This window comes from Larus michahellis, chromosome 4, assembly GCF_964199755.1.
Source record: "Larus michahellis chromosome 4, bLarMic1.1, whole genome shotgun sequence".
Classification (NCBI taxonomy): Eukaryota; Metazoa; Chordata; class Aves; order Charadriiformes; family Laridae; genus Larus; species Larus michahellis.
Window position 1 is genome coordinate 48,630,515 of NC_133899.1, and position 26,486 is coordinate 48,657,000.

Genomic DNA, 26,486 nt, shown 5'->3' on the forward strand with positions numbered 1-26,486 from the left:
TCTTGCAGACAAGAATCCCTACCTGGATTTGGTTTCCAAATGTTTAGGCAGTTGAGACCTGACAGAATAGCATTATGTAATGTTTCTGGCTACCAGTACATAAGGTCTCAGTCTCTGCAAAGACATGACTCACCCCATACACTTTCCTACTTGTAGAGGGGGAAAAACCCCAGCAACTTCACTGCTACCTCCCTAGCAGCAGCCAAAGTGTTTTTCCATAAAGATTTGGGGGATGGGAAGATGGCAGGCGAGCGCACATGCCTACGCACACCCGGCAGCCGAAGGGCAGAGGGAAGGCGTGGTGCGGTCACGCAGCTCTGAAGGTTCTTTGCGCTTGTCTCTGAATTCAAGAAGAAGCACTCCTGAAGCGAAACGCCCATCGGCTGCTGCTCTCATACAGTCAGCCAGCTTGCAAGGAGAAAGTCTAATGACATTACATAAAGTTGAAGGCACCCTCCCACAGTCAGACAACACCGCTGTGAAAACCATGGCAAGGCCAACTGGGGAAGGCAACCTCTCTCCTGCACGGCGAGGACCGGGGGTGGGGAGGGAGCAACACACGGACCGAACCGTGGACGAGGCTGCGTGTGCTGCTCCCGCTCCTGCGGCGGCCTAGACCTAAAGCCCTTCGCACCGCCCCTGCCCACACCCAGCGTGCCTCGACCCGCCTCGGGCCCACCCGCAGCCCGAAGGGCCCGGCGCCTCCTCAGGCCCACTCACCGCCAGCGGTTGATGCCTACGGCGGAGGAGGCGGCGAACCAAGGGTCCAGGATATAGATGCAACGGAGGGACGCGGCGCCCCGCAGCGCTTCCTGCAGCGCCGGGTTGTCGTGGAGACGCAGCCCGCGGCGGAACCAGTGCACCGAGCGGCAAAGGGACGGAGCCGCGACCGGGGCGGCCGCCGCCATCGCCGCCGCCAACTGCAGCCGCGGCCCCCGCGCGCCGCCCGCTCGCGCCCCACCCCGCCGCCCTGATTGGCTGCCGCCGCGTACGCGGCGGCAGCCAATCAGGGCGGCGGGGTGGGGCGCGAGCGGGCCCTAAAGGCGCTTTGCCGCCCCCTAGCGGCCGCGCTTAGAGCTGGGCGGTGGGGGCAGAAGGTCGCCAGAGTAGCCCCCCCCAGCATGGCGACACGCTGCAAACGTCGCTCCCCTTCCCCTCATGGGATCCAGGGACCGTCCCGTCCCCCCGCTCCCCGACTTTATTCAGCAGGTTAGGGCCGTTACAAGTCAGTACGTGCGACGTCCGTTCCCCTTAAAATGAATTCAAGGGTCCCAAGCGGCAGCCTGCAGCGAAGAGGAGCGAGAAGGTACCTGTGGTGATGAAACGCAGGGCGGGACACCCCCCTCCCCAAAATTAGACAGGAGCATATTCCGGGCAGAAATGGAGTATCCTTCTGTAGGAGTGGACAGCCATCATGCACAGGCAACAGTACGTCACATAGGACCCAAGGGGCAGGGTATGAAGCAGTCACATCAAGGATCGCTACCCAAATAACCCTTTGAATATAAAAGGGCCAGAGGTGTAGAAAGCCGGTGCAACATCACAGATGACTACAGGATGTCGCTGCTGACCCCTTGGATCAGAAGTCGCAGCACAGCGTAACCCCAGGTCGCACTTGCATGGGAGCAGGCCAGGGACAGAGATTTCTGCAGCACTAACTTCAGCAGCAAGTTTCAAGTAAAGGGATTGATGCAGCTGAGCAAAAACAGGATTTTCGGGGGTTGAAGGATTCACCAAGCTGGGCATGAGGGCCATGTTTTAAAGGAACAAGCCAAAAGACAAACTGCAAACACCAGAGGAGATCCGAAGTAGGTATGGAACAAGTCACCCAAAAGAAGCCTAATTAGTAACAACCCCCTTTTGAGACACAAACCTACCCCCTACTCAGTGGGTAAAGAGGACAAGTATTGTGAAGCCCGTGAACTGGGATCTCCACCCTACAGAAGGAAGTGCTTGAGCGTAACTTTCTCCCTCCTGCCTGTCACAGAGAGGCAGAGGCCAAGCTTGCTCCTCCCCAAGAAAGGTCACTTGAGAATGCACTGTGTCCCATGAAGGGGAACACGCTGAGGGAATGAGAAGTTTCATTCCTGATTCTTAGCATGATTTCCTGAGCTAAGAAACCAGGTGGACAGAAACACAGAAGAGACCTCAGCAGGATGTGATATCAACTCTTTGGAAAGGAGATTTGGCAGTGCTGCTGCTTAGGCTTGTACAGAACCAGAACAGAGGGAATTTCCCATCCTTTGCACTGAATGGGGCAACAGGAAGCACAGCTGTTGCCAATCCTTTTACAGCAGAAAAGTTTACTGGAATCTGTCCCCAACACTCTGACTACCTGCCTCTTCCTTACATGGAGGTTCAGGATTTTGTAACTTCAGACTGCATTCATTCAGTTAATTCTAGATCTCTAACTACACAGAGCTCCCATCCCAGTCTTTGTCTGCTATGAGCCCACCCACCCAGAGATGCAAATTGCCCAGATTAGGTCAATAGCAACATTCATTTTAAAAAACGATCACAAAAAAACCTGATTGCTCTCTACAACACATGTTCTCCCCAACTTCGATACAGGGCGAGACCCCATGGATAAAACACGATCCAGTCAGCTCTTTGGCTCTGGTTCCTGACACGGTTCCCCATACATTTTGCAGGTGAATTTTTCCCCTGCTCCTTGCTCCTCTTCTCCCCAGGAGGAAAGGAGCACCAAAGGTTAACCCCCCGGGCACAGAAATGGAGGCACAGGAGCCCCCTACACACCAGTCTCATTTCTTTCGCTGCTTTTGACATTAGGATCCTCTTGCACTTTTCTCATCTCCAGTCCTTTCACCCACGTGTAGGCGAAGGAGCCACCCAGAACCATCAAGTTACTCGTCCACCACAAGAAGCTCTTTGTCTCCTCAAAGTAGATAACAGCCAGCACAGTTTGGGCACAGGCCTTGGCTGTCCCAGACACATTGTGGGTGAGCGGGCTAGTGAACTTAATCTGAAGTCCAGTCACATACCCAATGGCAAAGCCAAACACTCCCCCCAGGGTCATCATGCCCCAAAAACTGGGGTTCCCCAGCTTGTCGAAGTGGTAGAGGGTGCGGAACTCGCCCAGCAGCATCATGAGGGGGAAGAACAGGACACAAGCATTGACGTTGTTGTAGAAGGTCAGGCGCCAGATGCTACCATCCACCACAGGCAGGACCTTCTTGGTGTAGATGGCATTGAGCGAGACACACAGGCTTGCTAAGATCCCAAAGAATATACCTGTCCATGACAGAGTGCCTTCTGCTCCTTCCTGGTCAACACCCAGCCAGAAGCCACCTGCAAGCAAACAAATCAGGCATCATCTGAACAACTGCTGAAGAACTCAAAACATACAGTCAGCAATTCATCATCTACCTTAAATTGAACAACCACAACCACAAGCAGAGACAGGCTTAAGGGCTTCCCCTTTCTATTAAGTGAACCCACAAAGTGTCATGACTAGTGTCCTGGAATGATTTATTTCGGGAGTGCGGGTAATTTACTGTGCTATCATTCAATCTCAGAGGACAGATTCCCACACTGAACCAGCAGCATGAGTTTAGAAACCATTACCCCAAAGAGCTGTGAACTAAAGTTAAAGCTACTCTTTGTGTATAGGTCAATTTGAGGAGATCATAGGAGTTTTTTAATTGCAAAGGCAGCAAACTGACACACAGGTACCAATATTTAATTCCTCAAGGTTTTTTTTGTTTTGGTTTTTTTTTTTTTTTTTAAAAAGAAGGCCTCACAGGCTTTGCTGTGTTGTTAACAGGAAGGGAAAGATAGGTCAGAAAAGATGATGGAAAGATAGTAAACACATGTATGTAATATTAAGAAGCTCAATCAAAAAGAGATCACAAGGCAGAAACTGAGTGCAGTATTTTCACCAAGTTAAACTTCTTTGATGGGTAATGCACTCTTTAACCACCTCCAGAACAGGAGCTACAAGCTTTGCCTCTCTAGGGCAGAGAGGGAGACCTCTCCCCATCCAGCTCATCAGCTAAACATAAAAGGGGAGACGAGCTACTAGAGGAGCACTGCACCGCCTCTCCATTAGCTGCTTCATGTTGGAAGCCGCCTGGGAAGTTACCTGCAAAGCAGCTAACGTGCTTTAAACTAAGCCCAAATACAAATGGGTTCAATGCACAGACATGAAGGACTTTGTGTCAGGCCACAGAGGATGCTCGGCAACGCTGCTATAGGCATATGGGCAATGCCCCCACAGCAAAAGGGGATGGCGCCAGGGGGAAAGAGTCTTAGAGAAACCCTGCAAGGCTGGCAGACGCCATAGTCCTGGGCAATACCCAAACACAAGACTAGCTGAAAGCAATTGCTTGCATCACTTGGGTGGAAAAAACAGTAGTTCTACACCTGTTCACCTCTTTTAAGGAGAGGAGTTTCTCTTGTCTCCTTTTCATCCAAGTCCATCTACTTAGGCACCAAAGTGAACACATGTCCACCTGGAACCAGACTGAAGTCAACCTTTCCCCACCCTTGGCATCTAAATAGCTCTTCAGTGGAAGGCAGCTTGTGGCATTACCTATGTCTTTGGAATGAAAGACTTGTAAGCAATTCCCGTTAAGCCAGTCAATGCCCTGCCCTACATCCTAACCACACAACCAGATCTTCTGGTGGTGTTTTACACTTGGCTTGATCAGCTAACCGTCCATCACACGCATTCAATTGTCTGAATTGGCTGGCTCCATTGTGTGGTCCCAATGGTGCTGACATACTGTTATTGTTACCAAAGTTAATAATCAACAAGCACTTGAGAACAGGAAGAAAACTACCTGCTGTTTCACGGCCTTTGGGGAAAAAAAAACAACCCAAAAAAACCCCAAAAACAAACAAAAAAAAGGTAAGGCAAGTTACATTACAGACTAGAGAGTTTTTAGGGCTCAAAGGAAAGAGGAAGCCATGGTCAAGTAAGACTAATTTCCTTTCTTAACGAGTTACCTACATGCTGCAGACATGCAAAGTGGGTTGCCCAAGGCAAAGCAAGGCATGAACCCAGAGCTACCCCACCTCACCAGGGAGCCACCATGCACATAGGGATGGCTTCCCAAGGGGAAGACACCCCACCCCCTGCTCTCCAAGGCTATGGCCATGGGGTGGGTGCAGCCCCCTCCCACTCCCCCTCACCTATGATGACTCCGCAGGCCAGGAGGGCATAGAGGGAGGTGGTCTGCTTGAGGAGCAGGTAGGAGAGCAGCACGTTGAAGACAGTGGTGAGGGAGCGCCCCACGTTGTAGAAGGCCACGCCGACATACTTGAGGCAGAGGTTGTTGGAGGTGACCATGCCGATGAAGACAGCAGAGAGGGGCAGGACGCTGCGGGACACCTTGGGGTCGAGGCGGAGGGCAGGCAGGCCAGGGCAGGGGGGCCCGCAGGCCGCCCCCAGGCTGAGGCCCAGGCAGAGGGCGGCCGTCAGGGCGCACTGGAAGAAGGTGACGAAGATGGGGGCGTCGAGGCGCAGCGAGGGGCTGTCCAGCAGGTACTTGTTGAGGAAGACCATGGCGATGGAGGTGAACCAGTAGAGGCAGACCACCACGGCGATGCGCAGGGCCCGCAGCAGGAAGGGCGCCCGCCGGCCTTCGCCGTCCTCCGCCGGCAGCAGCGGGTCGGCGGCGCCGCCGCCGCCGCCCCCCAGCGCCATCCGCAGGATCCCCGTCCGCGTCAGCTGCGCCCTGCTCATGGCGGGCGCGGGGCCGTCAGACGACGGTCCCGGCCCCGCCCGGCCCCGCTCCGCTCCGCCCCGGCCTCCCCCCTCCCGCCGCCGGCCCCGCTCACCCGCCGCCGCCGCCGGCCCCGCGCTTCCCAGAGCGCTGCGGCCCCGCCCGCTGCCCTTTATTCACGCCCCGCGGGCGCCGCTCGGCGCCTCCCCGGCCGGCCCGCCGCCATGTCGGGGGAGGGCCCGGCCCCGCCGCCCCGCCCCGGGGCAGGCCCGGCCGCGGCAGGCGCGGGGGGCACGGCGGGGGCAGCCGGGGCGGTTAGCAAGCGGGGCGGTTTAGCGAGGGACGATCAACCGAGCGCGTTTCCCCGTGCAGCCAGGAGCGAAGGGGTTGGGCGGGGGCCGCGCTAGGGCGTAGCGGGAGTTCGTGGTCATTCACAGCAGCCAGGCGAGGGGGGTGGGCCGGGGGGCGCTGGGGTGGGATGGGGGTGACTGGGAGCAGCCCCGCTGTGGGGAGCGCCAGCCGGGGTAATTAACAACCCGGGCAATTAATAACCGGAGCAGCCTAGCTCCTATCAGTGCCCTTTAGGTGCTGGCTGGAGCAAATGGGATCTCCGCCTCACACGTTCTGTGATTTTTCCAACATGGATTTTGCCCACGGCTATGAAGTATGGGTCTGCGCTCTGCTGGCCAAGCCTTATTTACGGAAACAAGGTTCTCATTTTTTGATGGAGGGAAATAAAACCTTCCCGACACAACCTGGATGGGCGTCTGCATGGTGGCGTCTGCAAACGGCTCATAAGGCCGGTACAGGGAAGCATGGGCTGCCTTATTCCCTTTCCTACAGCATTAACTTTGAAGTTTAATGAGGACAATGCCACCGGCAATGCCATTAACTACTTCCATACCGACGTGCAGCCTGTGCTGAACTCTGTGCCGCCCTGCGACGTTGCGAGCAATGCAGAACTAGCTACTTTGAAGGTAGCCCTGGGTAGTGGGGTAAGCTGTGCGCTCACTCTGTCCTGCTGAAGCCGTCATCCCACAGTCCCAAATCATCATTCCATGTATAAAAGACCCATCTGTGCATACTCGCATGCCAAAAGGTCCCACCTTCTCTTAATGGTGCTTTATAACAAAGGAGCCTTTTCAATACCAAACTCCAGCATGTTGTGAATTCAAACTGCTGGACAGGACAAAATAAATTAAAATTAATGCCAGATTCCATGTGGTGGGGGAGGCAGCAGCGAGCTCAGTGTCAAACGTTGGTCAGTACAATCCCACACTCCTTATTTCAGCTGAGACTGCTGCACAATGTCCAGTCTGCAAAGTCCTGGGGCCCAGCAATTCTCAGAGAGCACAATTAAGGGGATTTCAGAGGCAAGGGTAGCAGTGTTAATTGCCCTCATAGCAGCCATGATCTGGCAGTTGTGAAGGACAGAAGTGTGGCAGGGGTTGTGGGGAGAGTTATGATGTGTTTCATTAGGCCAGTTGATATGGTTGGGAAATGTTTCAGGCATAATGTGCTTTTCTTAAATCTCTGAAATCACACTTGATTTTTTTTCTCCCGCAACTGCATCAGTTGGTTTAGTAAAAGATGTCACCTTTCCTCGTAGCTCTTCCCTTGTGAACAGCACCTGGGCGCTGGTGGGAATCACGTTCCCTCTGGACAGAGAAAGTCGGTGCCTGGGTGTTTGCTCTGGACTGCCCAAGTGCCCCGCAGGGTGACAGAGAGCTCTGGGTATGTGCTGACCACTTGCTTGCACCCCTGCACCTTGTGATGGACTGTCAGGCGCCTTTCCAGCCTGGTAGAGCCCTTGCAACCCCAGATGAGTTTTGCCTCCTTGCCTCACCGACCTCCCAGCTCTGCCCACGCCAGCAGCCGGGAGAGCCGCAGTGGTGCCTGGTGTTCGCCCGAGCACACATGGAGCGTGAGAGCAGGTGGATGCAGGCCTGCAGCTTCTGCCATCGAAACAGCAGAGATCACGACTCTGCAGAGGGACTGGCATCGAGGCAGAGGAAGCTGGTATCGATGTGCTGGAAATGACTGACTGGTGTCTCCTCTAGCTCAGCCATGCTTTGATCCTGCTGCTAGAAATGCAGCTAGCACTCTCTTGTTGCAGGCTTCCTATCCTGTGTCTCTTCCCATCCACCTTCTGCCAGCTCCTGGCCCAGCGCTTCTCCTGATAAAAGGCACTGGTCCGGTAAGAAAAAGAAAGTGAACAGCCTGAGTGTGAGGCACTGGGTTGCTTCTAGAGGTCCCCATGGCCTATTACACATACCTGTGGCTTCAGCATCACATATTTGTCTCGAATTTCAGGGAAATGACCTCTCCTACCATTAATGTAGCATGTATCACAGTGCCTCTGGAAGAATCAGACCCAGATATAGATCTCTTCTCCTCCTCCCCCCACAACTTGCTAGTGTTGTTCAAACTGTCTTCTCTAAACTAAACACAGAAATTAGAGATGGAAAAAAACCCCAACCCTCAATTCCATCTTGTCCGCTCATTCAGCACATAGAAGATTGCTTTGTCCTGCACAAGTTTGAAATATCCCAATCAATAAAATGTTCATTGCTTCTCCTGGGGGATTATTCTCCAGCCTTATCACACATGTATGGCACGTCTGCGTGGGAGAATCGACCAGAATAGCGCTCTCAGCTCTGCCAATATAACTCCACAGTGTTGACAGCGTATTCCAAAATAAAAGTGATTTATTCTCGAATAATCAGGTAGTTCTGTGATACTTGTGCTGGTCAATCTCTTTAGGCAGAACTTGTCTACAGCATGGCAATGGTTCTGACAGGTGCTTTGAATAAGGCTTGCCTAAGTGCAAAAACTGACCAACAGAGTTACTCTGCCATAGCCATGCCTGCCTACCTGCCTCACAGGGATGCTCTGCTTTGGGGGGAAAGTGATTTAAAGTTGTAGGTGATTTAGAAATTTCAGAGTAAAGGTGGTCATGAACAGGTTATAATGCTATTTGGAGCCGTTGTGACAACGTAGCCTGGTCTCCTGCACAACACCAGCTTGGAGCTTTCCTGAATTAATTCCTGCTTGAATTAAAGCTGATTTTTTAGGAAAAAAAAATCAATCTCGTTTAACAATACTTCCAAGGATAATGAATTCAGTGGGACACTAGCAATATTATTCTGATGACTGATTATTTCCCACTAAATAATGTACACTCTTTTTCATGCTTAGAGTTGCCTGCTTCGAGATTTCAACCTCTGGATCTTGTTACAGCTTTGCTATAGATAAATACATTTAGCTTCCTTACAGAACACGTTTACTATGCTATAGCAGCAGCCATTCACTTCCTTATGCAGACGAGACCTAGATATTTTCCTGCCCTGCTGCCTGGTTGTATATTAACACAATAGGACATATCGTGAAGAGCCAGCACAGGATTATTTCTGGCTTAGGAGGGTGCTGTTTCGTGCTCCCTGAGTGCTTTCAAAATAAACAATTATCGCTAGTGGAGGTCTGAGGCTGGAAAACAAGCAGCTTTGACGGGCTCCTCATGTTGGGAAATCTGGCTGCCTCGGTAGTGTCCTTGTTCCCATGTCCTGCGAGATGCCTGTGCGGCTGCCGGTGGCAGGCACACCTGCCTGCTGGCCAGCCAACACCCACACCCCCGCACACACTCCTGCATCTCATTTAATCCTTTCCTATGTGAACAGAAAACCTTTTGAAATATGACAGGCGGTGCTCCTCTGAGGAGACAGCACTCCCCTTCCCCCTTAAATTATGTGACCTACTTGAAAGGAAGCAAATCAGCTGATAACCAGCAGCCCGGCTGATAAAATAGCAATAGGTTTTGGGGTGTAGGTCAAATCCAGTGGTGAGACAGCATAAATCGCATTTCCTGGCCACACAGGAGACCTGGACATCCTGACCAGCACATTAGTGTGGGAACAGATCTTTGTAAGTCATGTACAATAGCAAACACAGCAGCAGAAAATACCACCAGTTTTTGAGTATTTCTGGGTCTTCAGGAAGACCATTTTGGGGTTAGAAGTAGGGCTCATTCCACTACCTGGAATGGGAAATGGGAAGAAACTAGCTCAGCAGTGAGGTCATTCTGGTGTATTTAAGGTTATTGTTCCTTTTGTGTACGGGGATCTGATTTCCAGTTAACACAAACATCCCTGATGCAGATGTTTATAAAGTGTGGGACTAATGAGTCAAAGCATGTCTAGCTTTATGTATGTATTAACACATGTACATGTGTATGTACAAACACATATGTAAGTATATGTATACCTGTACATATGCAAGTATATGTATACCTGTACATATGCACATGTGTGTGTATGGTCAGCCTGTGTATAGTCAGTGTGACCCCACAATGGCATCCGAGCAGGAACCAACAAACCAAGAGGGTTCACCTGTGACAGGAACATTACTTTCCTGGACTTAGGGGTGATTCCGCTGGTTTGCTGTGTACCTCAGCAAAATTAGCTTGAACCTTCAAGATTTCAAGTTTGAACTGCAGATATTGCCAGGTAACAACAGGTCTCAGCTGTCACACCGTTATTTCATATTTGCTGATAATTAATACAGGAGAAGGAAGCCAATGCAAAATCCAAGCCTCATTTATAAGGTCAGAAGAGCTGGATCAGATCTCTCTCTGCTAGGTGGTAAACATGAATCGGGGTGAGAGAATAGAAAATCTCTTAGTATTGTCCCCAAACAACGCTTGTTTCTAGCACCAGCATTTCCCATTATGATACAGCATCTTTCCAGACTCTCCCTGATTCTCAGGAGAAATGCCCGTGGCAGGGTAGTGCTGCCATAGCTCTCTGTTGTGCAGGATAATAAATGTCTCCACAGTCGCATCGTGGGGAAACACGGAGCACCTGGGCAGTACAGTGCAGAGGCAGCCTGGTGTCACTGCAAAATTGGACCAGGTTTTGTCCAGGTGGATTTATTAGCTGTGGTTCTTTGCCAGACTTGTTGGCCCAGGCAGCTGCTGCAAAGATGCTTCAGTGCCTGCCCCAAATGATGTCCTCCAGCAGCTTGGTGGCACTAGCTGGAGAGTGCTTGGATCCAGCTGCACCCAGCTCAGACAGCTTCCTGGACCCTAGGACATGGGGGACTCATGCAGAGTCTGCTGGACCTCAGCCCAGGAGGGATTAACTCCCAGCTGGATCCAAACCAGTTCTGTAACTGGATCAAAACCAGCATCGCCTGGGCTTTTCAGCCTCTGCATGTCTGGTGCCAGGCGCCCTGGAGCAGTCATGCTGATTCAGCTCTTTCTGGAAGCAATGGGGTCCAACGGGACTTCTGCGTGGGCTCTGAGCCACACTAAAGCAGCCCTGGGCTTTGCAGACACGAGCCACTTCTGGAAGCAGTACAGGTGCCCCATCAGCTAATAAATTCGACCACATGTCAGACTGTCTCTGCATCTGGGGCATGCTTAATCCCCAACCTGGATAATCTGACTGCACGTAAGTGGAAGAGTAGTGCGTAAGAAATAGTTAATGATGGTTTCTCCTGGCTGTCTTGCTCTTTCTTGATTTCCTCAGGACTCCTGCCTTCACTGGGGAAGTGGTGGGGACCAGGTTGGGCCATGGGCGGAGACCGGAGGTGAAGGTGGCAACAAGTTCCTTCCACCCCCAAACTACAGTATCACCATCTGGCAAATCTCTGAGCCTGGATCCTTCTCCTGTCCCGCTCCTCCGACGTGAAAGTCAAGCTCTGCCTGAAATAGTCACACCTGAGACCCAACTGAGCATCTGCACCAGAGGTGCTGGGGGAATGAGCTGCATTATAAAGTGTGGTTGTGGCAGAAGTGACACTAGAGGGCAGGGCTGGCACACGGTTGGAGCCTTCCCAGGCAGGGATGAGACAAGCCTGGGGCTGGACGGGGGAGGACTGGGGCGCAAGTGGACAAGACTGGGGCGAGGCTGGGGCAGGACTGGGGCTGGGGTGGAGGGAAGCCCTGGCCTTGCTGTCCCGCTTAGCCTGCCCCCTTGCAGCCGTGGGAGGCAGGAGTGGGTGCACAGCACCCAGCAGCGAAGGCCGTGAGCTCTGCAACTGCTTTCTGAGGTCCATGGGGATGCTAAGGCATGGGGCACATCTCCAGCTGCCCACGCTGGGCTTCTCTGCTAAGCGCTTGGCCTCTGTCACCATCCAAGAATGGTATGAAATCAGACCCCAAGGGCCCTGGTGTCAACTTCCAAATCACAGCACGACACAAAACATCACGGATTATATACCCAATTCCTGAATGTTTCCCGTGCACCCCCCACTCTCCACCTCATCCCTGTGGGCTGCAGCAGCCTCTGCTTTCCACCCACACCGGGCAGAAAGAGCTGGCTGGGACCTGACCGCCTGCAGAGCAGGAATGACTCAACAAGGCAGGGTGAAAACTGGCAGCCTGCGGCAGGGAAGTGAGTGGTTAGCTCGGCACGAGGAAGCTGCTGCTTTGTTCCTCTGGCTCTGCAGAAAAGGGAATAACCTTGGGGGAAGGTGTCCCTGTGCCCATCCTGGAGTGGTCCCCAGTTTGGAGGGATGGCTCTGCTTGCAGCGGCTTGGGACCAGCCGTGATGCAGCAATGCTGAGCTCTTTGCTTGGGGCTGGAAAAGGCCCCGCTGCTGTGGCCGGGTCAGGCGAGGGAGCAGCAGCCCAGCTCCCCAGGAGCAGGGCGGGAAGGTAGCGGGCTGTGATTTATGAGGCAAGTCCTTGGAAACTCTCCGAAACCAGTGCTTAAGTGCTTCTGAATGGCAGCATTAATTACTATTAAAAACACACATTTATATCTCTCTCACCTGCTTTAAATCCTGTGAAATTAGATTCCCTACCCATCCCTTCCAGCCTCAGTGGCAGCTCAGGGTGTTTTATAGGCCTATAAAGCTCCGCAGTACCTGCTGTCTACATGGGCTCTTATTTACGAGGCCTTTAACAGGCTTCCTGGCTGCACCATCTGAGCCCCCTGATCATTTCGTCTCCGTGTCCCTTGGAGGCAGCGGTCCCCTTGGCCACCCCGCCGGCCGTTCCTCCCCACAGGGAGTGGCTGATGCAGAGACCCGGTTACCTGGGGTGGGATCAAAGCCATGCCGGGGGTCCTGATCAAAGCCATTTCCACCATTTCTAAAGCCATTTGGCCCAGCCTCTCTGATTTTATGTAGAAAAGTGATTCAGCGAGACAAGCGCCTCGTGACAGGGTTGTGAATGTCCTCGTTTGCTTGTCCTTTATAGCAGAGTCATGCCAGGCATCACCAAAAGTCACCCGGCACCTCCCAAGGCTGGGAGATGAGCAGCCCTAAACCCCTAGGTTTACTGAGCACAGAGGCAGTAGTTTGTATGTATGTAAAGTTATGTTTGTGTCGGTCCTACATAAAAAACAAATATAATTTCCATGGTTTATACTTTCTTTTTGGAGGGTGGAGGCAAAATATGTAGATGTATCTTAAAATAGCCAGCTTTTCCCTAATGGTTTGCAGACGTTTTGCAACTCATCCTATATTGAATGCCTCGATGATGCATTTAAAAATATACTATGCCTTTGGACTGAGACATGAATCCCATTTTGTTGGGGACTCCCTTGTCCCCATGTCACAGAGGACAGGGTGGGGTGGAGGTGGGAGCTCACTTCTTCTCCAGGGCTCTCCCATGTAATTTCCCCATTGCTGTCTTTGCCCCCCCAGCACTTCTGGGTCCTCAGACCTGCTGGAGACTGCGTGCTGCTCTGGGGAATTGGCCAAATTGGTGTGCCTGTGTCAGCCTGCCGGGGAGGAATTGATAGATATCTCTGCCTCCTGACTCCCAGGTGGAACATGTTAATTTATAGATTGGATCTGTCGCTCCTGATAAACGATATCTTACTTCCCTAATGCCACCTTCAAATTGAGTTTTTAAGGCTAGGTCAGGTGGAGAAACCAAAGGGTAACTCTGCTTTTGCTTTGCTCTGCTTTCGTTCCCTGTGGTTGGGCTGAAGCTGGCTTTTCAGGCAAGAGATGGATCTGGTGTGGCCGGGATGTCCTCCTGCCTTGGTGGCCAAGTAGGCAGAAGGTCCGCCCCAAACAGGGCTCTGAAGCCCCCCACCTGGCTCCCCCAGGTGCTCAGTTTTCTTTGATGTGCTTTTGGGGAGGGCCAGCTGGGACACCTCTGTGGGACACACCATCAGCACCCTCCATCCCTCCCTCCCTGCTGTGCCCTGTGGGCGCAGGAGCAGCCGGCTCCCCTGGGACAAGGTTGCCACCATAGTGGGACCCCTCCATCTAGCACCTGCTGTCCCCATCACAGCATCATGCCATGCCATGCTGCCCTTTCTGCCTCTCCAGCCAAATCACAAGTTATTTACGGAGGAGGATCCAATTTTCCCTGCCAGTAGAGCCATTTCCTACAGCCTGGCAAGGCCAAGGGCGTATCTGGGCTGCACTGGTGGGCTGCAAAGGGTCCCTGGTGCTGTCTCACCACCTTCCTGATGAAGATGAAGGGTCCAAAGTCTCTGTAGGACCTGCCCTGGTCTCTCTGTGGAGCAGAGCATTATCCCTTGCCCCTTGTGGGGGATAACAGGAGGGAAGGAGGCCATCTCGCCTGAGCTCAGAGAAGAGCAGAAGAGCTGCATTTCCCTCCTTCTCCCCAGCGATGTGAACTAAACAAAAAAACCCACCCTTCCCCCAAAGCACCCTTACTGATGCCCAGGAAGAGGGGAGGATGTTTGGAGCCGTCCTTGGGGCAGCTGGAGGTGCAGGTCTCCCCCATGCATGCCAAATGGGGTTGTCCCAGCAGCCCGAGGTGGCAGGTCCTGGGTGTTTGTTGTGCGGTGGGGCTCAGGTCTTCAATGTTTGGCTGGTGTGAGGCGCTGGGCAGCAGAGCTGGGAGCTGCCTAAGAGAGATTGATGGATTTGGGTTTCTTAAGCCAACAGTGTGCAAGCGCTGCAGCCAGGGGCCAGGGCGGCATGGCCAGGCAGGGGTGGTGGAGCAGGGGCAGTGTCTCCAGCAGGGAAGAGGCATTTCACAAAGGCTGAGCGGGAGGGCTGCAACAGGCTGGTGATGAGACACCTACGCTGAAGATGGGGCAAAACTCTGATCAGGGAATATGAGACCAGCCATCCTCCTCATGCTCCTTCATCTAGCTCCTTTCCCAGTCTCTTACAAGGTTGCTGAGCTGCCTGCTTGGGCAGATGGTGGCGATGGGCCTTAGACCTTGCTGAGGAGGGTGCCAGAGCTTGGGCTTGCCCAGGAGCACAAGGCGGTACCAGAAGGCTCACAGTGTTGGCTCCTGCCCACAGCTGAAGCCAACAGCGTACCCTGCTGTCACTCTCCAGGGAAAAGTGGCATTTCCCTTCCTCTGCATGTTTCAGGTGGCATCTGCTGAGCATTAATCCCTTCAGGGGATGTGCCTGAATGAGCACAATCAAAGCTTTGGTGAGGATACTTCTCCAGCAGCAGAGAGGACGGTTTTCTGGAGCATAGCCAATGGCTTAGAGCTGTACATACGTGAGCAGCTTTGTTCCTCCTCCAGGGAGCTGACTAACAAAGTTAAGAGTTGGCCAAACACCCAGAATTAACCATATCATTGCTCTAACCCTCCCGAGGTTACGGTGGTTAAAGGCACGTGTGTGAGAACTGTTTAGCTTGTTATTATCAAGCCCTGGCTATTTTCTTGTCCCCCAAGAATGAAGTCTGCTGAAGCCACCTCTTTATGCCCTTTATGCCTGAGTGCCACTGTAATAACACAAAATAAATCAGCCTAGTGATTACCTTCCACAGGTGATGAAAGAAGAAGCCAGTAGTGCCTCACAGAGGCAGGAACCTTCCTCTCAGGGCTAACTCTGAAGCCTAGTAAACCCTCATCCAAACTACACCACAGCCCTTGCCCAATTTCTAGCAACAAGAGCAGCCAAAATTTCCCTGTGCAACAATCACAGCCATTTGAGATTGCAAATCCTGCAGCACATTGGAAACTAAAAATGATGGAGCTGGGAACAATAAACTGAATTTGAACTTCCAATTAAAGAAACGCAGAGGAGATGGCTGCGATTTGATTCAGATTCAATTCAATCCAAGCTTCCCCCTTTAAAGGTTTGTTTTTTTCCCCCAGCTGCTGCAGACTCTCCCATCCGCTGCAGAATAAACCTTGCTACCGAATTTAGGTCAAGCTTGCCAGGGAATACACGGGGCCTTGGCTATTATTAAATGAATATGGTTAACATGAAGACCACATTGCAAATGCAAGAGTTGAAATGATTTAAAGCCAGCATCTGTCTCTGTTGCACCTGAAGGACCCGTGACTGATGGAGAGGGGTTGGGAGCTGGCATGGAGCATGGGGGAGCAAACGTGCTCATGAGCCGTGTCTCCCAAAACGAATACGTTGAAACCCTCAGCCTCCCCATGGCATGGGATCTTGGTGCTGAGGATGCATTACCCCAAGCAGAGAAGAAAAATACCTGGTCAGAGGAAGCCAAGGCCGAGCCCTCTCCAGCCACCTCCTCCCCTGCCATTTCAGCTGGCTGCACAGGAGCATTATCACCATAATTATATTTGTACTTTTTAACCTCTGGCTCCTGTTGCCATGATGCTGAACGCTCTCACACCCGGAATATTAACAAGGGGATTGCAGGACCCACGGGAGCCTGGCACCCGCAAGCAAGCAGGAGGAAACGGGGCAAGGAGCCCTGACCTCCCAAACCGCTCGGAGCAGAGGGAAAGCAGGCGAGGGCTGCCCGCAGCCAGGAGATGCTGCTGGCCGTCCAGCCATAAGCCTGGGACAGCTGAGAAGGAGGAGCGCGGGTGAGACTGAGGAGCAGGCTCAGGGCGGGCATGGGGCCGGGAAGGTGGCTCACTGCTCCTGCTGCGGCGCAGCCAAGGCAATCCCTTTCATCTTGCTGTGGTCGGCAACAGCGCAGAATAGGAGCAGCGAGAGGGCTGCTGGCAGCGCTCCAGTGCACGGAGCAGGTTGTACACTGCAAACCATCCCCCGGAGGAAGGCAGAGAAGGGCCAGGTTACGCCTCACAGAGGAGCTGTTGGCTGCTGTAACGTAACCCAGGAGCTGCAGGGCTCCTCGCAGCAGCCTGTGGTCTGGTGATGGCAGAGGCACATCTTGGGGCATCGCACCCCTGCTGCCCCATTGCGCATGGGTTAGCACAGGGTCCATATAGGCCGAACCAACTGTTCTTGGTTTTTTTTTGTTTTTGTTTTGTTTTTTAAATAAGAATATGCATATCCTTTCCGGTAAGAAAAACTCCCCCTCCTCAGCAGGCATCCCTTCCTTGCTTCCACTTATTCTGCACAGGATATAAAGACCTTTCCCAGCTCCTCACTAGATACAAGTACTCACATAACTTCTCCCCTGAGCCCCCACCCCGGTTTGCTCTGAGCCCCCAGGTTGCCAGATGTAGCAGACAGGCTGGAGAAAAGCAAAGACCAAAGGCTGGTGGGGAATCATCTCACGGGCATGGCCAGTCCCGCAATAACAGGTCCTGTGGTAACTGGTCCCACTGCAGGTGGCTGGGAGCCGGGAAGGAGAAGAGCGAGGCCCGTCATTGTGCGTCTTGTCCCCAGCTCATCCCCTGCCTGCATTTCCCAGTGCACCAGGAATGGCATCACCCAGATCCCCCCAGGATCGCCGGCCGGGGGACCTTCATTACACACCCCGAGCTGAGCTCCGCATTCCCCAGTGCATGGGTCCCCAGTGCTCATTTTGTGCTAACGGGACTGCTGTGGTTCTGATTGCCTGATAAATGTAATTGAAGCCTCTGGCTGACCCCAGCATTACTACATGGAGCTGGTGCCAGGAGTTAAGGGTAGCCGAACCGCAGCTGTGGTGCCTCTGCCCTTGCTGCAACCCACGGGACTCCCGGGCAGTCGGTGCCATGCTCTGGGTCGCTCCCGTGCTGCTGCCTCTGATCTAGGGAAACACTCTGCCACACAGCCCTGCTGTATCCAGCCAGCTCGTACAATCTTTTAACCTGCATCTTTTTGGTTGTGCAGAATCTTTCCCTCACTCCTACACTTGAAGGAGGCCTTTTAATGCACTTCTGCTTTATTACTTGTCCTTTTCAATTTACCTCTATCCAGTTACGCTGTGCGAGGCCAAACTCTCCTGCACCACTTGCCAACGATACTGCGTTGTTGCAGACAATTGGACAAAGAAGCCACTCAAAGGATTCTCCAGGTGAGGTAACATCTCAAAATCCATTGGTAAAACATGAGACTGGAGCATTGCAGGGTTATTGGATTAGGCATCAGCGAGTGGAGGTCTGTGATTGCAGAGCCCGTGGGTTTGGGAAAGTGCTTGTTCTCCAGCATCCCAAGGGCTACTGGCAGGATCTGAGCATTACTCTGCAGCAGGATCATTTGAGCGTAGAATTTGTTAGGCATCAAGCTGAGCAGCAGCCTTAAAATAAGGCATGGAAGCCCAGATCTCTGCAGAGAAGGGGCTGGGCTGGGTCTGGAGGAGCAGAGCACTCCCCTGCCAATGTGGAGCCAGGCACTGTAGGGTGGTCGATCACCTCTCAGGGTGGTCAATCACCTCTCAGGGAGTACTCTGATAGAAAACCAGTGACAGTTGCAGGGCCAGGGCTCTGGCAACTAGTATTGTCCGTCCTTTTAATTGCAAGCTCTTTTGTTTGAAGCGAAGAATGCCCACAGATGAAATTATATCAGCTAAGATTCAGTGCATCCCACACTGAAGATATCCAGGATGGATAGGCCATCTGGAATGAGCCTTTTCATCTGTTTTATTGAACAACTGTTACAGATTTGGAGCCCCTGTGGTTTCCCACAGTCTCAAAAACCTCCTCCAGCCAAGATCTGTTCAGCACCAGGGCACTTCTGCTACCCACCCCTCCCCTCCCACCCCAACCCAAAGTAAAGAAAAATCACTGCTCGCCATTGCTGAGTGAGCAAAGAGAAGCTTCATTTTTAGGGTGGGACAGCCACAGTTGTGCCTGGCATCCCTCTTAAAGAGGTTGTGAGGGCAGTAGTTATAGCTCTATACCATGTAAGAGCAGACAAAGGGGCTGCAGCTCAGGACCCACTAATGAGCTTCACGACTCTACAGCCAGCCCCATGGGACACCCGTTTCTGCTCATGGCAGTGTGTGGAGGGTGTCTCATCCCTGCCAGCCCCTGCTGCAGGCCAGGCAGCACCCCTGGGGAGGGAGGAAAGTGAGCCCAGGGCTTGTGATCACACAGTGGAGAGAGCTGAGGTAAATCTGCCTTTGGGGAGAGGGGGGAAACAGGGCAAAGCAGGCTGAAGCCCCCTTCTGAAAGCATTTGCCGTGGTGCCCAGTCCGGGTAGCCTACACCCCCAGCACATGACGCAGCTGGGGCCAGTGCCGACTATAGCCTTTGTCAGCAACTCGTGCCCCTCCAGGAACATCTGATGCTTCCCTAGATAAGGGGCACGTGCTAAGAGGAAAGGGAAGGCTTTTGGACCATCCTTGCAGAGATCCTGTAGCATGAGAGCACATGTGGCCCAAAGCGGGCTCAGCATTGTGGAGGACAGAGCTAGTGCCTGACCACACTGGCCCCATCCCATCCCATCCCATCCTCAGGCAGAGCAGGCTGTTGCTGCTGCTCCCACAGGCAGCTTGGCCCTTTGCTGTCACATCAGCCACAGCTGTGCTGCCACATCCCCGTCCCCAGCAGGTGGGCTCGGGCTGTGGTATTGACCCAGAGCTCATTGCCTACAGCCCCCTGTCCCTGGGAGGTGCAGAGCTGACAAGTTCTTGCAGCGGGGATGTTGTGGGCTTGTCTTCCCCTTGGTAGGGAAAGCAAGGCTGGAAGAGCCAGAGCTGCTCTTGCACAGCCATTTCTTTGCTCCTTGGCTTCCACCAGGCTATTTGTTCCCCGCCTTCCTTGCTGGGCAGCCCTAAAATATGGGGGAGGAAAGAGGCATGACGCAGCCCCTGGGCTGCAAAACTCTACTCCCCCGGCTCCTTCTGCCTTCCCTGGCTGACCCCATCCCCTCCCAGGAGGGCCCAGGCTCTTTGTTTAACTCCCAAAGTACCTGCGGCAGCTCAGCTCGCAGGAATCCCCACCTCTATGGAAACATCTTTCTTTTTTTTTTTATTTCATTTTTTTATAAAGGCCTTTGAAGATGCCTGTTGCCATGGAAACATGCTTTAAAGAGTGCCTTCTACTTCTCTTCATCTTGAGAGCTTCTGTTGCCATAACAGCCGCATCCGACTCCTCCCTTCTCCCCACTGGCTGCCCCACTACAGGATGCAGTGGGGTTCTGCCTTTGGGGTCCCTGAGCCCCCCGCAGTCAGGGATGGAGGAGGTGCCTGTACTCCCCCAGGTGGTTGGTATCCTTCTTTGTGCCCATACATGCAGGGTGTGGAAGAGGCAGCCCGCTAGATGAGCATCTCTGGGCCACGCTACTGCCTGCAAACCCCTGGCTTGCACAGCAGGGGGGCTCTGCCCTTGCCCCTGGCCCTCAAGCCCCACCGTGATGACACCCTGTGGTTTTCTGCACCATTTATCCTAAAGACCTTCACTGAACAATTCCCCCCCACATCAGCGGGCAGCATTGCGGCTGAGGTCAGAGAAACATCTACGATTAGGGTGGCTTTGATCCCTGCAGTGCCCAGCGTTGGGCAGCTGGGGCTATTTTCTGGTCCCCGTAGAGGACAGGGTCCCTCATCTCGGTGTCAGCCTTCCCTGGGCAGTGGTGCAGGTAGGTGGGACAGGCTTGCTCCAGGAGCACTCATCTCCAGGGCACCCTAGCCCATGACACCTGGCAGGGAGGGCAGCACAGGAGGTCACTGGCTGCTGCCCACGCTCTGGGCATGCCGCAACTGCCCTGCTCACCTCGTTGCCGCTGCAGACAAGCCACAGTAACTAACCTGTTTCTTTCCAATTTATTTTGCAGCCAGCAGCTGCTGTGGCTGCAGCTTCTGGTTCCTACCCAGCAGCTGAGCAGCCTTGGACTATACTGTGGTTGCTGCCCTGGAAGGCTTGGACCTCTGGGCTGGCAAGTCCGAGCTTACCAGTGGTGGCTTGAGATGGCGAAGCGAGCCACGGTGTCCCTGCTCTAGCACAGGCTGGGTGGCCCCAGGCAGGAGGTGAGAGGAGGCTGTGAGGTGACAGAAAGCAGGACCTGGGCCACATCTAGCTGTGCTGTGCTCCTCCATCCCGCTGCACCTTCACTCAGCCAGGTCTGCGGCTACCCTCCAGCTCTGGGGGGCCAAATTTCTGCCTTGGCAGCCCTGGGCTCCCTGTTCAGCTCCTCTAACGCCCCTCACTCCTGGTCTGCATTCCTCCCCTCTTCTCCCACTCTCATGTGTTGCCCAAGCAACATCTTCCCTTTGCGGTAATGAGTTGTTTGGGGACAGGGTCTTGCAAACTCCCCCAGGGCCCACGGTACCTCCAGGCACGATTCTAGCATAGGTGGGAGGAGAGGGGGCGAAAAGGGGGAGCTGCAGCTCCCTGTCCCCCTCCCTGCTGGGCATGCACATGACTGTCACAGATGGCTGCCTGCCTCCCACCCTGCAGCTGCGTCAGGCTCTTGCAACTCTTTGGCAGGAGGGTCCACAGGGCAGGGATCCCCCAGCGCACGTCAGCAAAGCCAGTTCCAGTGCTGGACATGGCACAGCCCACACCAGCGTGGTGTGGAGCCACAGAGAATGGCAGAGGTGCAGCTAACGAGTGGGAAAGGCAGGTTTCTCTCCTGCCCCCTCGCAGGCCCTTGCAGGGAGCATCACTGTAGCAAAACAGAGCCTGTCTCCCATCCGGGTTTTCTGCTTTCCCACCGGCTGCTGCAGAGCCAAGACTAACGAAGAGCACATTGCTGGCTGCCATCATCTCAATTAATGCGGCCCTGCTTGCTTTAGCAATTGCCTGCCAGTGGCTCGCAGCCCACTTCCAGCTGGAGATCTCCTGCCAGCACTTACAGATGACAAGCAGAAGTGGGGGGCAGACATGGAGGGCACCTTCATCCAGCCTTGCCCAGATCCTGGATGCCCTGAGGGCTGGATTCCCTCCCTGCCAAAGACACCTTCGTGCCTGGGACAGGCACCCAGGACTATGGCGGGGACCAGCTGGCCACCAGAGAGCTCAAGGTGAGTGCCTTAGCCCCTGGCAAATCGCTTCAAGGAGCAAAGTCACCCTGGCCAGAGAAGGGTGGCAAGGCTCTTGGCACAGGCAAGGCTTCTGTGGCTGTGTCCCATGCTCATGGTGAAGCTTTCCATCAGGAAAAGATGACAGTGAGAGCAGTGCTATCGTCCTGCACAGCCACCAAGTGCTGGCTGGCGGGTGACAGCACTAGCCAGCCACCAGGAGAAACCGAGCGTCCTCAGGAAGGGGCATAGAGGCCACACTGGCTCTCTTCTGCACTGGCACCACAACCCCAAATCTCCCACAGGCACCAACCTTAAAAGAAGAGAGGAAAAAAATTTTCTCCCGAGTCAGGGCAAAAAATGTTAGGAGATTGCTGTTTTTTTTTCTTCAATGTGATCTTTTAAGTCAGAAGAGAAAGTGCTCTTTTTATTTACTTGATGCTTTCTGAGCTTTTAGGGTGCACCGGGGTCAGGTCTTCAAAGCGTTCCTCCGAGCAGTGAGGGATAGACACTTATTTAAAAGTGAAGCGAGGTGGGAGAGAGAGAAAAACAAGCCGAGCATCTCCTGCCATCGGGAGCTGCGTTTGCAGTAGCAACAGCAGGTCCTGAGAAAGGCGTAGCACTGGGGGTACACATGGAAGTCCTCAGCTCTAGGCAGATCCACCCTTTGCAGCTCTCCAGCTTGCAGCAAGCCTCAGGGCCTTGTCCCAGAATCCTCATATTTTTCCAAATACCTCCTACTACCTTCTTTCCCCACTGCGGCTTGCCCTGCGTGGCCCCGCGTGGGCTGCAGCACACCAAGCCCATCCTATCCCGAAAACCCTTCAGCTCTCCAGTAGCCCTGTGTCAGCCAAAGTAATCACGCAAAATAGAGTCACAGAGACAAATATTATTCCAGGAGAGGGAGAAACATCGCCAGCCTTCTCCAGAGGGCAGCAGCAGCAGCGGAGATTTTAAACGGCCACAATGCAATTTCCTCAAGATGTTGAAAACTCTTACTGGGCTTCGCTTCTAAACTAATTAGAGCTCGCTCTTTACACGGCATTAGTATTTGCTCTGCACCGTAGCAAGGTCTCGCCACACTTAACTCGATCAGCGCAGTTTCCCCTTTGGCTGTGCGCTCGTGAGGGCTGTGTGTATGCACGTTTGTGCACTGAGCCAAACAAAACATCTCTGTCGCTAAAAATCAGAGCTCCTCATTGCTACCCAAGTCTATTTTTGCTACGATTTTGCTACTGGTTGCCATGACCAGGAAACTTTAAATAAGAGGTTTGCAATACCTGCACATCCCAGGACGCTCCTGCGCCGCGGCATTTCATGGTCCCCAAGGCAGCCTGCAGGCTGGGGAGCAGCTGAGAGCAGGCTGCTGATGTGCTGTCCTACTCCCCTCGCCAGGCAGGGAACGGCCTTTAAGAAGCAGCTGTATTTTCACTGAAAGCTGTCACAAGACCATTAGGTAATAGCTCTTCGAAGGGCGATGCCCATCAACTCTCCTTGGCTTTATGGGGATGGTGGTCCTTGTGGCACGCATCTCCCCTGGCATGGAGAACAGTGGGGGACGGGGCTGAGTGGGTCCTACAAGCAGCCGTGCTCCCCTCGGCCCCGTTCTGGACCACCAGTGAGCATAGAAGCTCCCTACCTGGCTCTGGAGGTGGGAGACCTCTGCCAGAGGCATGGATGTTGAAGAAAGCAGACTCAGAGACAGCACCATCAGCCTCCATACTCGTGGTGAGCACCACCTCCCACCAGCCCAGCTGTCCTGGCCACCCATGGCACAGGCACCTATGCCAGCCCGGGACTGGGCCATGCCCAGAAGACAGACCATGCTGTGAAGCTGTCTTTAACCTCTCCCTCTGTGTTTGGGGCGGTGTGGTTATCGAGCAGCTGGTGTGCTCTGCCCCAGAAGAGGCTGGAGGCAGCGCCGGCCGTGGGGTTCCTGGGCAACAGGTCACATTGGGAGAGGCAGCAGCAGGGTCCTTTTAGGCAGCAGCCCACTGTGTCCCCAGGCAGGGAGCTCCCAGCCACCTGCCAAGCGTGGCAGCCGAAGGGATGCTGCGTGTGTTTGCCATGACATGTGAGTACCAGGCTCCTTGCACAGATCAGAGGTGCGGCATCTGGACTTCCCCCAGCAGGGTTTGGCTGGAAGCCCCAAAAGACCAGTTTACACAAGCACCTGGGTGCTTTCCAACCAACAGCACTATGTTCCTCATCCCTACCCCTGGCATGTCAAGAAGCTAGACCTAAAAGGGAAATGTCAGCTTCATCTGTCTCCAAGGGGTTGATGCTTGCCGCTGCCAGTGCTGTATAAAGTAGTCCCATACATTTTGGGTACTGGGATTGCAGTGGGACAGATACCAGGGGACCAGCCATGAGGCATCGCGGCTCGGGCTGGGGCTCACGTGGTGCAGAAAGTCGGGGTACCCAGCTGGGCTGTCGAGCTGTGTGAGGCTGTGGCACCAACCGCGCCAGAGCCAGCTGGGACTCCAAAGAGGCTCATCTCCTGCTCTGTCTTCCACACCTTAGAGGCCAGAGATTTTCTTGGTGACCTCTTGGCCAAGAGGGTCTGGGTGCACCTGCTGCCCAGTGCAGCTTCCCCAGGTTGGGAGGAGGGCCCGTCAGCAATGGACTTGCCTTGCCAGCCTTGCTGGGCTGGCTGCTGAGCGAATGGTTGCGTCTAACAGGCCTGTGCTGGCACCAGATTGATGTCCTTTTTGTTCCTGATAAGGATCCGAAGTCTCCTCTGGGTTCCAGCAGCAATTCTTTTATCCTTCCTGATTGTGGCATCCGCGCTCCCAGAGTCCCCAGAGATGCATCAATCGCGGAGCTGCAGGCGCCGCGGCTGCTATCGGCAGAGATGATGGAAAAGCTACAGGAACAGCTGTCATTTCTCCCTGTTTGCGTTTTGTTCTCGGGCTATCAGCAGGACATTTTCCGCCAGACACCTATCAATCCGCTGCGGTGGAGCCCAGCCTTGTCTGTGTGCCTGCTGGTGCCAAAGCCTGCCTGCAGCCTCCCGCCCGCGGCCAGCCCGTTGCCATGCCTTGTCCCCTGTCATGCCAGGGCAGAAGGGAGCTGGCACAGGGCTCCATCCCATGGCTGAGAGAGCAGGCAAGGCACTGGGGATGCAGCTGGGGATCTCCGTGCTTGTGCCGGCCCCTCGCCTGTGCCCACATGGCATTTGCTGCTCCCTTTCTTAGGGCTTTGTTTCAGCAGCCCCCTGCTTTGGAACAGCTCAGGTGTGCCCTGCAGGTCCCAGGAGACGAGGGGGAGAAGGGCACTGGTATCTGACAGTGGGCAAAGCCACCCCAACCCCTGGTCGTGGAGGAGCAGGGGGCACAGCGGCAGGAGGCAGCATGGCAGCCTAAGTGCCAGGCTGGATGGCAGCCCCCGAGATGAGACCTGCAGAGCCCAGTGTTAGGGATGGCATTTAGGATTACATTGGGGGTCGCCTTCCACCTCTCCACCATGCTGGGCTCCCCCCGGAGTGCTGCCCTGGGAGGAGCTGCAGCCTCAGACAAGGCGAGCCAAGCCCATCCCCGTGGCATCAGGGCAGACAGCACAAGGAGGAGGTGGTTACAGGGACATTAGTGGCAGGGGCATCTCTTTCAGCCCCATGTAATGAGGCAGAATACTTCAGATAGATAGATAGATAAAAAAACCTACGTTTGATTTGCCTTGCGCTTCCTCAAATACTTCTGAATTTCCGATGGCTTCCGGGCATACATAAGACTCATGATTCAGATTTTAGTTAGCCTGGGCAACAAGACCTCCAAACACATTGTCATTTCAGAGGGAAGCTTCCAGAGCGCCATGGAGCAAAAAGAGGGGTGTGGGGCCTGCGATGCCCCCAGCCCCTCCTGTTGGCGTTACCTGCCCCCAGGCCAGGAAAGGGAGCAGCTCCGAGGCCTCGGTGCTCAGCATTTAGCTCACTGCCCTTCGTGATGGCTAGAGACAAGATAAAGACAGGCACCGAGTCCCATTTAATGCCACTCTCTATCCATCATGGAGCTCACAGGCCGTATCTTGCTTCATTACTTAAAACCCTCAGGGCAAGACGACCTGTCTGCCCGCTCCTCCCCTCTACAGGAGCCAGTACCGAAACCAAGCACCTGCAGGAACCCGAGTCCTCCCTCTCAGGTGTCCAGGGGAACTCACTGCCCCACTGCTGCTCCTGGCAAACGGTCAGAGCAGATGCCCTGGTTCCTTCTGCAAGGCTGGAAACACCAGACATCTGTGGGGTTTTATGGTATCTTCAGCATCTGTTTGCTGTTGGCGTGGCTGACAAGCGAGACTCCACCGCAGAGCAGCTGGGAGCGTGTTGCAACCCCAGCTGGATCATCCTGCCCCTTCAGATGGAGCTGCGGCAGTTCCTGGTTTCACTCCGGAGAGTTTCCCGGTGTTTGGCTGGCAGGTGCCATCAGTGTTACGGCACTCATCGCTCCTGCTGCTGCTTTGGTTGGGGTATCTTCAGGCAGAGATGAACCGTCCCAGACACCAGCTGGGAGAGCAGACTATTCTTAAGACATGTTGTTTCTTTCTCTCTGGTTTGTTTAGTTTGGTTTTGGTTTTTTTGTTTTGTTTTGGTTTTTTTCAAGCTTCATTTAACTCGAATGAGTAACATGTGCTGCTTTTGGTGAAAAACCTCTGGTTTCTGCCACGCTTGGGCTGGGATTGCAGACAGCCACGATAGACCCTAGCTTTTCTTCCTCAGGCTAAAGCATCTTCTGCCAAAGCTGAGAGCTGCTTGCCCTGCTAGGCACCACACTGGAAAGCCTCTCCTGGCGG

The 26,486-nt window shown here is 54.0% G+C and overlaps 2 protein-coding genes across 5 annotated transcripts in view; both read right to left on the reverse strand.

Annotated features, from left to right (window-relative positions):
* CRY2 (cryptochrome circadian regulator 2) overlaps positions 1-5,217 on the reverse strand; it is a 27,733-nt gene extending 22,516 nt beyond the window's left edge. Inside the window, exons 1-2 of one of the 3 annotated variants that reach the window (XM_074584550.1) lie at positions 5,155-5,217; positions 3,253-3,309 (exon numbers count right to left, since the gene is read on the reverse strand). In XM_074584550.1, the coding sequence (XP_074440651.1) occupies positions 3,253-3,260 (8 nt within the window). In that variant the 5' untranslated portion in view covers positions 3,261-3,309; positions 5,155-5,217. Of the gene's footprint in view, positions 1-720; positions 962-3,252; positions 3,310-5,154 lie in introns of those variants that run through there. The other 2 variants (XM_074584548.1, XM_074584551.1) reach the window with 2 other exon arrangements.
* On the reverse strand, positions 2,153-5,876 carry SLC35C1 (solute carrier family 35 member C1). Of its 2 annotated transcripts, XM_074584553.1 has the most exons (3): positions 5,803-5,876; positions 5,155-5,699; positions 2,153-3,309 (listed from the first exon to the last, which is right to left on the reverse strand). In XM_074584553.1, the coding sequence occupies exons 2-3, from the start codon at positions 5,666-5,668 to the stop codon at positions 2,750-2,752; spliced, it is 1,074 nt and encodes a 357-aa protein (XP_074440654.1). In that variant the 5' UTR covers positions 5,669-5,699; positions 5,803-5,876; the 3' UTR covers positions 2,153-2,749. The 2 variants fall into 2 exon arrangements, with proteins under 2 accessions (XP_074440654.1, XP_074440653.1); XM_074584552.1 differs by lacking the exon at positions 5,803-5,876 and having other exon boundaries at positions 5,155-5,762.
* Between the last annotated feature and the right edge of the window lie 20,610 nt (positions 5,877-26,486).